At 48.4% G+C, this 12,139-nt stretch overlaps 1 protein-coding gene across 3 annotated transcripts in view; it reads left to right on the forward strand.

The window, feature by feature from the left end:
• The window catches only part of CLSTN1 (calsyntenin 1), a 66,947-nt gene that overhangs the window by 32,158 nt on the left and 22,650 nt on the right, over positions 1-12,139 (forward strand). For all 3 annotated transcript variants that reach the window (XM_084786711.1, XM_084786713.1, XM_084786712.1), the window contains exon 2: positions 1,631-1,753. In XM_084786711.1, coding sequence (XP_084642837.1) covers positions 1,631-1,753 — 123 coding nt within the window. The remainder of the gene's footprint in view (positions 1-1,630; positions 1,754-12,139) is intronic.

A 12,139-nucleotide genomic window follows, 5' to 3' on the forward strand; every position in this document is an offset into this window, starting at 1 on the left:
ATTAGAATGCTGGGATGGTTGTGAAATTAATTGCCGCAAAGTTATTTTCTACTCTGAAACTTGTTAACCATTTACAGCAGTAGCCTTTCCATCAAGGTGGCAGCCCATCCACGCTGTGTTAGGACAGTGCAGGTATTTTTGCTTTGCTTGGTATTTTTACATTTCTTGTTTTTTTTTTTTTTTTAAATAAAGGATTTATTATGTATATGAGAGCTCTGCCTGCATGTACACCTGCAGGCCAGAAGAGGGCGCCAGATCACATTACAGATGGTTGTGAGCCACCATGTGGTCGCTGGGAATTGAACCCAGGACCTGTGGAAGAGCAGACGATGCTCTTAACCACTGAGCCATCTCTCCACCCACCGAGAGTGGACTCAACATTTTATGGACTCAAATATTGGAATAAAACTCTTTATTTTATTTTATTTTATGTTATAGTAACTTGCCACATTGTAAAATGAAAGATTGGAGTGGGATTCAGTAGTGTGCAACGGTAATCCCATCAGTTTGGGAGGCAAAAGCGGGAAGATGGAATTTAAAGCCAGCCTGGGCTACATAGTCTGTGGGGGATGGGGCGAGGGGGCCACAGAGAGTGAGAACTAAAGCAAGTCCACCTGGTATCCGGACCCAGATATAAACAGAGACCTTTAAACATGCCCTTGACAGGACCACTGAATTGGAGTTCATAGGAGCTGGTCAGGGTGGCACACGCTTTAATCCCAGCACTCGAAGCCAGAGGCAGGCGCGTCTCTATGGGTTTGAGGCCAGCCTGGTCTATACAGTGAGCTCCAGGCCAGCCAGAGCTACCTAGTGAGTGCTGTGATTAAAGGCACACGCCGCCCCGCCTGACCTGCAGTAGAGTTTAAAAAAGAGTAGGCGGGCAGAAACGCAGGAGGCCTGGGGCAGGAATGAAGGAGGTGATTTGCATTGCCGTGGCTCACGCTGACCGCACCCCCCCCCCCCCCCGTGTGTCCCAGCTTCCCTCCTTAGTGTGGAAAGACACTGGGATTGCAGCAATGGGTGAACTGCCCGGCCCAGAAGCATAGACGAATTGCCCTCTGTTCCACGAACCCTTTAATAAGGCTGGCCGGGCTGCTGTGGCCTTACTGGATTCCATCAGTGCCAGCAGGCAGCCCTCCCATCCTGCTGCTGCCACCATGGGGAAGGAGGGTGGGTGTGCTGACCCAACCGGGCCCTCGTTGTCTGAGCTCATGCCTATTAAAAAAAAAAAAAGATTTATTTATTATGTGTAGAGCGTTCTGCCTGCACGTACAACTACAAGCCAGTAGAGGGCACCCAATCTCATTATAGATGTCTGTGAGTCACCATATGGTTGCTGGGAGTTGAACTCAGGACCCTTGGAAGGGCAGCCAGTGCGCTTAACCTCTGAGCCATCTCTCTGGCCCGCTTTTGTCTGTTTTTTTCTCTGATCTGGGTTAGATTTCATGTGGGCCCTCATAATCAATCAGACCACAGTTCACCCTTTCCAGACGATCAGTCTCTTTGACCTCACTGTGTGCCTCTGGCTTTTCCTTCCTTCGCGTGTGTGCACTTGGGTGGGGGCCAGACAGAGCCTTGAAGCAGCCACCCGGCAGGTGTCGTCAGCGTTTCTCTTTTTCTCCCCATGCAGTTAACAAGCACAAGCCCTGGCTGGAGCCCACCTACCACGGGATAGTCACGGAGAACGACAACACGGTGCTGCTCGACCCCCCCCTCATCGCCCTGGATAAAGATTCACCGCTGCGATTTGCAGGTACGGAGGCCAGCTGTTCCCTGTCAGCAGGTTCGGCCCGGATAGGACGCAGCTCACATCTGGCTGGAGGACTGGGCCTCTCCGGAAGTGTCCGGGCAGCTGAGGGCTGCTCGTGGCTCCAAGGCACCACGTGTTTATTCTCCTTTTAATAGTCCAGTAGCTGACAGAGTTGTTGTGCTGTCTGAAGGGGAAGTACTTAGCATAATTGCATCCTTGCGTGCTCTGTCCCGTGCAGACGCCGTCTAGACAGACACGGAGCACACACAAGACCGCGTGTGTCAGCGCTGTTCAGTGCAGAGTTGGTGCGGTGCTCAAGTGCCACCGTCACGACACTGCACGCACTGCCACTTCCTCCCCATTCACCTGCACAGACTTAAGAAAAGGTGACAGCCTTTTGGGGGAAATACTTCTGGCCTTGGTAAAATTGTTTTTCAATCTTTGCACTTTATGTACTCTTTTTTCTATAGGTTTATTTATGTGTATGAGTGTTTCGCCTGCCTGTGTGTGTGAGTGTGTGTACCACGTGACCGCACAGAAGAGCGCATCACATCCCCTGGAACTCGGGCTATGGATGCTGGGGCTCAAACCCAGGTCCTCTGCAAAGGCAGCAAGTGCCATCTCTCCAGTCTCTCTCTCTGTGGTTTGAAGTCATGTATGGGAACGTGCTGAGCATATTCTCCATTTTATTTTATCTTTTAAATTTTTAAAATTTATTTATTGTATATGAGTACTTTATCTGCAGAAGAGAGGGCATCAGATGACATTAGAGATGGTTGTGAGCCACCATGTGGTTGCTGGGAATTGAACTCAGCACCTCTGGAAGAGCAGGCGGCGCTCTTTTTTTTTTTTTTTAAAGATTTATTTATTAAGTATACAGTGGTCTTTCTGCATGTATGTACACCTGCAGGCCTGAAGGGGGCATCAGATCTCACTGTAGATGGTTGTGAGCCACCATGTGGTTGTTGGGAATTGAACTCAGCACCTCTGGAAGAGCAGGCGGTGCTCTTAACCACCGAGCCCTTGTATTTATTTTTTATAGGCATGTATCACCATGCCCAGCTTAATAAATTAACTTTAATTTTTTTTTTTCATTTTTACTTTGTGTGTGTATGGGTGTTGTGCCTGTATGTGCCTGTTGACCACGTGCATGCAGTACCCAAATAGACCAGAAGAGGGCATCAGATTCCCTGGAACTGGAGTTAATGGTTGTATGTGACTGTGTGAATGCTGGGAACCAAACCCAGATCCTTTGGAAGAGCAGCCAGTGCTCTTAACCACTGAGCCATCTCTCCAGTGCCCTGTTTGTTTGTTTGTTTGTTTTTGGAGACAAGGTTTTGCTATATAGTAAATGCTAGTTGCCATCAAACTGGTCATCCTCCTGCTTCAGCCTTCTGAGGACTGAGGAGGTAGGCATGCACCACAACACCTGGCTTAATAAAGTTATAAATGTTTGATATGAGTTTCTTTATAAGATTGTACCCTGTGTCTTTACAGAGGAGAATCTGCAGGACAGTGTCAGAGATTTTGATCATGTGATTTTCCTACATTGCTGACATTTAGTAGTGTTTTCCAGTCAGATCTGGCCTTGCAGCATGTCATCTGTGGTAGTGCCTGCTTGAGTGATGGAGGCCGTGCTTTCTCAGTCCCAGAGTTAGAGTAAATACCCCAAATTACACACACACACACACACACACACACACACACACACACACACACACGTGTCTAGCTTCTATAATTTTTCTTTTTTCCTTTCTTTTTTTTTTTTTTTGGCTTTTCAAGGACATGCTTACTCTGTATAGCTCTGGCTGTCCTGGACTCACTTTGTAGACCAGGCTGGCCTTGAACTCATAGCGATCCACCTGCCTCTGCCTCCCAAGTGCAGGGATTAAAGGCGTGTGTCACCACTACCTGGCTTTTTTCCTTTTCAGTTTTATAAGTATTATGAGTATAAATGTTTTGCCTGCATAAGTGCAAGTGTGTTGGGAAGTCAGGTCCCCTGGAACTGGAGTTACAGACAGTTGTGAGCCATCGTGCGGGTGCTGGGAATTGAACCCAGGTCCTCTGCAAGAGCAACAGGTGCGCATAACCGTGACCTGTCGCTCCAGCCCTGAGTCCAGCCTTTTTTGTTGGTTCTGGGAATCCAAATCTCAGGATGTCAGGCTTCCTCAAGCTCTTACCCACTGAACCGTTCCCCAGCCCAAAACAGCTTTTTTTTTTCTCCCTTAAGATTTATTTATTGCTGGGCGATGGTGACGCGCGCCTTTAATCCCAGCACTCGGGAGGCAGAGGCAGGTGGATCACTGTGAGTTCGAGGCCAGCCTGGTCTACAAAATGAGTCCAGACAGCCAAGGCTACACAGAGAAACCCTGTCTCGAAAAACCGAAAGAAAAAAAAAAGATTTATTTATTATTTATGCAGTGTCCTGCCTGCATGTACGCCTGCACGCCAGAAGAGGGCACCATATCTCGCTCTAGATGGTTATGAGCCACCATGTGGTTGTGTTTTTTAAGTAGTTACCATTGCTTCTCCTACGTGTGACATTTAGGACTGAATCGCAGTTCTAGTGTGGTTTGCTAGGCTAGGTTGTGAGTGGGTCTGTAGACATTCTTGCATTTTAAGAAGTGAGTCAGAGGCCTGGGAGACCGCTCAGTGTCTAGGAATACCTGCTGCTCGTGAGGAGGCCCAGGGTTCAATCCCGGCCCCCACGTGGAGCCTCACAACTGTAACTCCAGTTCCAGGGAATACAGTGCCCACTTCTAACCTCTGTGGGCACCAGACACACATGTCCTGCACGTGTAGGCGAAAACCCGAAAACCCTCTTACACATAAAATTAAAATGTTTTAAAAAGATAAAATAAGAATAAAAATTTAAAAGGAGAGGATGTGACTCAAACTGGGCGTGTGCTTGCCTAGCAGCACAAACCTTGAGTTCAGGGCTCAGAACCATGTAACACGCTGGGTGGCACATGCTTTTAATCCCCTCAGTGTTTGTGAGGTAGAGACAGAGGGAGTGAACAGCCAGGGCTATCCTCTGCTACATAGTAAGCTTGAGGGAGGAGGCCAGCCTGAGCTACATGAGACCCTCTTCAGAAAGTAAAGAGCAAGAAATGACTGCAGTCCCAGGCTCTGGGGTTACCACCTCTGGCCTTGATTTACACAGTGCCAGCCGTGCCTGGCCTGTGGCGCTCACCCCACTACACAGCTAACAATACACTTGCTCCCGAGCATCACGAATAGATTCCGGGCACTATTCCACGTGCTGTGTAAGTAAAAATTTGTATTTAGTTCTCCACCACTTGAAGTAAGAGTGCTTTCTACCAGCCCCATTTTAAAGAGAGGAGCTAGGGGCTGGAGAGATGGCGTAGTGGTTAAGAGCACTGGCTGCTCTTCCGGAGGTCCCAGGTTTGTCCCAAGCACCCTCACGGTAACTCATGACCACCATGTGTAACTCTATTCCTGGGGACCTGATGCTCTCTTTTAGCTGCTGTGGGTACCAGGCAGACATGTGCTGCACAAACATATGTGCAAAGAGACACACACATGAAGTAAAAATAAAGACGTAGTTTTTTTGTTTTGTTTTGTTTTGTTTTTCCGAGACAGGGTTTCTCTGTGTAGCCCTGGCTGTCCTGAAACTCACTCTGTAGATCAGGCTGGCCTTGAACTTAGAGATCCACCTGCCTCTGCCTCCCCTGCTGACTGCTCCACTGCCGCCGGCTTTACCAGCGTTCATCATCTGTAAATGGATAGAAATTTAACACCCTTCATAGAACCTGGGGATGTTAGTTTGTCTGTATGTGCCAAAGAGCCTAAGTTCACACCTGAGGACTAGTGACGTGGCTCACGGGTAGAGCGCTTGGCTAGCATGCCGTAGACTGTGGGTTCAATCTCCCCCACTCCCCCACTGCCCAGTAATAGGAAGAAGAATAAGAATAAAAAAAAACCCTCCAAGCGGCTGGAGAGATAGCTCAGAGGTTAATAGCACTGGCTGCTCTTCTAGAGGTTCTGAGCTCAGTCCCCAGCAACCACATGGTGGCCCACAACCATCTATAATGTGATCTGATGCCCTCTTCTGGCATGTAGGCACATATGTGGGCAGAATACTGTATAAATAATAAATAGATAAATAATAAAAATAAATTAAAGAGAGTATGTTAAAAGAAAGAAAGAAAGGTAGGTATGTGGGTAGGTAGGTAGATAGATAGTTAGATCGATCGATCGATCGATCGATGTAGGGACTGGAACAATGGCTCAGAGGTTGAGAGCACTGGCTGCTCTTCCAAAGGTCCTGAGCTAAGTCCCCAGCAACCACATGGTGGCTCACAACTGTCTATAATGAGATCTGGTGCCCTCTTGTGGCCTGTAGGTGTACATGCAGGCAGAGCACTGTATACATTTAAAAACAAAAACAAAAACCCTCCAAACCAGGAAAGCAGTGCTTGGTTCAGAGTGTTCTCTGGAATGTCCCTGCTTCTGTGTCAGCAATGGAGTCACATGTAACATATTTAAAAATATGTTTTCAGCCGGGCAGTGGTGGCGCACACCTTTAATCCCAGCACTCGGGAGGCAGAGACAGGCAGATCGCTGTGAGTTCGAGGCCAGCCTAGTCTACAAAGTGAGTCCAGGACAGCCAAGACCACACAGAGAGACCCTGTCTCGGGGAAAAAAAATGTTTTCATGGGCCAGCTGGTTGGTTTAGTGGGTACAGGCACTTACTATAGAGCCAAGTTCCTGATCCCTGGTGGAAAGGAAAAATGGACTCCTGCAAGCTGCTCCCTGACATTTGTGCAGGCGCGTGCATACACGTACACGTACACGTGTACACACACACACACACACACACACACACACACACACACACACTAAATAAATAAATAAATAAATAAATAAATAAATGTACTTCTGTTTTGTTTTGTCCTGCTTTTGTTTTTTTCAACATAGTGTTTCTCTGTGTAGCCCTGGCTGTCCTGGAACTTATTTTGTAGACCAGGCTGGCCTTGAACTCAGAGGTCCACCTACCTCTGCCTCCTGAGTGCTGGGATTAAAGACATGCACCACTACACCTGGCAATAAATGTAATTTAAAAAAAAAAATGTTAACATACATTCTTAAATTTAATATTCTGTGGGAAATATGCTTTTGTTTTTCTGTAAGTCCTTCTTATTCTGTTTCTTCACACTTCCTTTAAATTATTTTTGTATTAGGACAAGGCAGTCAGAGACATTTATTCTGAGATTGTTTTTGTAGTAGTCCCGAGTGACCACAATTGGAGATGGCTGGGGGCTAGCGGCAACTCACTCTCAATGAACTGTCAGTGTCATAGCTTGTCCTGGGGCTCTTTGTCCTCGCTGCTTCCAGAAGCCAGTGCCAGCTCTCTCACTGTTGCCGTTTCCCTGGTGTGTCAGCTGCAGGAGAGCAGGCATGGTGACCTTGTCCCTAGCAGCCTAGCTAGATCTGTGCATGAGATCAGCACAGCAGCGCTCCGTACCGATATGTGGAGGGACAAGTCTGTCTGAGGTCACACACGTCACTAAATGTATTTGCCTTTGAGCCAGGCTGCGTGCTGCAGCTTTCTGAGATGTTACATTTCACATGTGGGAACATTCTGGTTTGGGTCCCTAGCCCTTATGGGCTGTGTGTGGAGGTAAGTGCTGAGCTCACGTGAGGTGTGTGTGTGTGTGTGTCTGTGTCTGTGTGTGTGTGTGTCTGTGTGTCTGTGTGTGGGAGAGGGGGTATTGATCATTTTGTCCCTGATGCCCCCTGTGTTGTCAATATCAGATTCTTAGGGAACACACAGCCAAATCCAAATTGTTTCTTGGGGTGAACTAAGTTGATATGACATTAGAAAGTGCCCCTGAGGGTTGAGGATGCCTGCCGCAGGTGTTCATCCACGGAGATGATTCTGATGATGATGGCTCCCTTTCTTTGTCATTATTTTTATTTTCTTTTAGGGTTTGTTGTTGTTGTTGTTGTTGTTGTTGTTATTATTATTATTATTATTATTATTATTATTATTATTATTAATGTTTGTTTCTGGCTGCCCTCAAGGCTCCTCCTCTGGTCCTCAGTCAAGTCCACGGGTTCTCAGTGGCATGTCAACCAGTCCTCTTAAGTAAGCTGGAGTGGATTCTGTTTTGCTTGCAGTTTCCGAAGCCCAAAGCTGGGTTCAGTGGCTTCCATGAAGAGTGCAGGGACAGTTAGAGCGTGAGAGCAGGAGCCACCAAGGCGTGGAGACTGTCTGAAGAGGGCTGGTGTACCCTCCAGATAGGGCGGGGCTGGGGAAGGAGGGCGGGGCCAGCCTGAAGCTATGCTTCCACATATTGATCATGGGAAGCCAAATTTAGACTCCGTTGGGTTTGTCTTCATTTTATGTTTTGTCTTTAAAGATTTATTTTATGTATATGAGTACTCTATCTGGATGTATACCTGCATGTCAGAAGAGGGTATCAGATCACATTATAGAGGGCTGTCAGCCCCCATGTGGTTGCTGGGAATTGAACTCAGGACCTGTGGAAGAGCAGTCAGTGAGTGCCCTTAACCTCTGAGCCATCTCTCCAGCCCTTAAAGACTTCTTTAGGGGGAACTATCCCCTGGCAATTTTAGATAATCTTAGAGTGGAATGAGAGGCGAGAAAGACAGAGTGGAGCCAAGAAGTAACTTCAGGGAGCGATGAGGTGGGGACAGTCCTGACGCCGTCCTAGGCTGGCATAGCTGGGACGCCGCTTTCCACCAGGAGGCTTCATGCTGCAGGTCAGTTGTGTGGAGTCTGCGTGGAGCAGGAGGGGCCAGGGCAGAGAGCAAACAGCATGTGAGGTGGTGATGGGAGGGTCTTCCCCACAGTGCGTGACAGCCAGGGACCGAGGCTGAGTTCGCGATGGCTGAGGGTTAGGGATACCAGTGCGTGACAGCCAGGGACCGAGGCTGAGTTTGCGATAACTGAGGGTGAGGGATGCCAGTGCGTGACAGCCAGGGACCAAGGCTGAGTTCGCGATAACTGAGGGTGAGGGATGCCAGTGCGTGACAGCCAGGGACTGAGGCTGAGTTCGCGATAGCTGAGGGTGAGGGATGCCAGTGCGTGACAGCCAGGGACCGAGGCTGAGTTCGCGATAACTGAGGGTGAGGGATGCCAGTGTGATTCCATACGATACTGGTAAATTCTGTCAGCTGTTCACGAAACAGAGGAAGGGGGAGAAATCAGTGTCAGCTGGAAAAATGAATAAACCCGTGGTTCTCATATCATGGGCACATCAGATATTTACATTATGACTCATAACAGTAGCAAAATCACCGTTAGGAAGTTGCCGTGAAAATAGTAATGCTCTAGTTTGAGGTCGCAACATGAGGAACTGCATTAGAGGGTGGCTGCGTTAGGAAGGCTCAGAGCCACTGAAGTAAGTAGCGTGTGTGTATGCACACATGCGTGTATGAGTGCATGCATGTATGAGCTCCCAGGAGAGTGGAATAGGAGTGACAGAAATCCACGTTATGGGAGGAAGATCATAAAACATGATCGTTCAGTTGACTGTGGTAGAGTGTTGTGTTCGTAGTAGATGCTAAAGTGTCATGCCTAGGATTTGCTGGAAAATTCTCCATGTAAGCCCAAAGATGGTAAGGATCGATGACATAAACCAAAACACACACACACACACACACACACACACACACACACACACACACACACACACAACCCAATATATACACAGATAAACACAGAGAGACCCCACCCCCCACCCCAGGCCCCATTAACTAAAGCCAAGGATCTAATCTCACACTTAGTCCTGCCTCTCCCAGTCAGTTACCGGGCCTCACTTTTCCCTGAGCATCCCTAAGTATGTCCTGCTGACATGGCCTTCCGTAGGCCTCCTTACCTGTCACCTCCAATGCTGTGGTGGCTCTTACTGTCCACCTGCCCCAGCCTCGTGTCCATCAGACGGCTCCAGCTTCCTTGTCAAAATCACCGCTGTGGCTGGCTGAGCAGATAACGCATGAAGTCGTTTGCTGGCCGCATCTGCTGAAGCCCCATAGGAGCCCCGGTCTGTCGCAGGGTCCGTCTCCTTCCCCTCCTGCACCTGCCTGCCAGCTGGTGCGGCTTCCAGGTCACTATAGGCAGCCGAGCCTTTCACTGAGCACCAGTGGGTTTGAAGCAGTAAAGCCTGTTACTGGTGGGGCCTGTTACATAGGCCGCTGCAGTCCTCGGAATCCGCGGGTGTCCATGGGAGAGACCGTTACGTACCTCCTGCTCGTCTCATTATAAATGACCAGAGCAGTTTTTAGAAGAGACCATAATATGCTCACAAGTCATTTATTAAGTTCTCCTGTTTGTTAACTTTGCCTTCGAGGCACTCCCGCGAGACGGCCCCACCACCCACCACGTTGCAGAAGTGCTCGTGTTTAAAGCGGAAAGCACGGCTCCCCGGTCTCCAGACAGACCCCCCCTCCTTAGTCTCTCCCAGGTCAGCAGAAGGCAGCTGCAGGCTTAGTGTCTCAGCTACACTCCAACCACATTGCCCTTGCCTTTAAAACTCTTTTTAAAAATCTCTTTTAAAAATCTCATCTAAAATACCTCCTGAAGGGCTAGAGAGCTGGCTCAGAGGTTAAGGGCACTGACTGCTCTTCCAGAGGTCCTGAGTTCAATTCCCAGCAACCACATGGTGGCTCACAACCATCTATAATGTGATCTGATGGCCTCTTCTGGCCTGTAGGTGTACATGCAGGCAGAGCACTGTATACATAATAATAAATAAATAAAGTTTTAAAAAATCTCATCTAAAATACCACCTGAGGGGCTGGAGAGACGGCCCAGGGTAAGAGCATCGGCTGCTCGTGCAGAGGACATGGGTTAAGTTCCCAGCACCCATACGGCCCACAATCTCCTGTAACTCCAGTTCTGGGGGGTCCAACAACTGCTTCTGGCCTCTGCATGTACTGCACATGCGTGGCACACACAAACTTGCCCAGGCAAATACGCACATGCACATAAATACAATTATAAAACAAAGCAAAAGGCAACTTCTCACGCTTGGACTTGACCACTTCTTGCTACCTGGGTCTGCTCCTCAGTATCTCTTGCTGGGGTGGCCAGCTGACCCTGTTTGCCCAGGCAAACTTCTTTGAGCAAAAAGTCCTGTAGAACTGAAGTCCCCTTCGCCCAGCCATCTGCTGTTTCCTTCTCTCTTGATGGAGAGGGAGGGTGATGGCACAGCATTGGCACCGTGGAGGCTGAGGGCAATAGGATCGCTTGAGCCCAGGTGTTCAAGACCAGCGTGGGCAACAGAGTGAAGCCTTGACTAAAAAAAAAAAAATAATTTTTTTTCATTGCTTGACCACTTACGTGAGTGTGCAGCATTAGTGGCAGCACCCAGATGCTCATGCCAGGGTCCTGGTCTGTACTCAACGCACGCAGCCATAGTGGCCTTGCCGGGAGTGTACAGCCGCTGAGAATGCCAGCTCACGTGGGTAGAGGGCTGCCTCCCGTGCCTGACGCTCTGCAGAAAAGTCAGCTCGGGTCAGAAGCTGGGAAGTTCACATTGAATTAGAGCTTAGCAATTGGGATTATTTCACAACACACTTCATAGTGCTGCAGAGCCAGTGAGTCGGCTAAGAGCGAGCACGCGCAGTTCCCAGAACCTCTTGGTTGACTCACAACCACCTGTAACTCCAGCTCTGTGGATATTGGATGTTTCTGGTGTCCGTGGCATCCTTACTCATATGTGTATCTCCTACGCATAATTAAAAGTAATAAAAATAACCTTTGTAGAAATAATGCCAATAAAGTACATTAATAACAGCTTATTAACACATCCTGGGATGCTATTTGGCATCACATGTTCTAACCCATGGCTGCATCTCTACAGTAGGGATCAATACACTTTGTCCCCTTAAAGACTGGAAGGTTTTTAGACCATAGGGTCTCTTGTACTGGTATAACTTGACAGTGGAGTTAGCTATCACAGTGAGAAAACAGCTGAGGACCCACACGAATGAGTGTGTCTCTGGTCCAGCCAAACATCACTTATGAAGGTTGATGGTTGAATCTTAGTACCATTTTCTCATGCCTTAAAATACCATTTACAGCAGTAACAACCAGCCAGGAGCGGAGAGCAGGAGGATCATGGGCTGGCCTAGGCTGCAGACTAAGGCCCAGGCTTGGCCCTCACAGTGAGCGAGCCTGTCTCAGTTGGATGAAGTACTTTCAAAAAGCTAAAAACCATTCTTTTCTAGTACACGGGCCTTTTAAAAATAGGGGCATGCCTGAATCTGGCCCAGACCCATGGTCTTCAGAGCCTGACCTGGTGCTCTGGGTCTGCATTCTCCATGCAGTGTTGCCAGCCTTGGGTGGCTGAGAAACTAAAGGGTTAATGTAACTTCATTTTAGTGTGGATTTTGGTT

Source organism: Acomys minous (assembly GCF_964271855.1).
Source record: "Acomys minous genome assembly, chromosome: 6".
Taxonomy (NCBI): Eukaryota; Metazoa; Chordata; class Mammalia; order Rodentia; family Muridae; genus Acomys; species Acomys minous.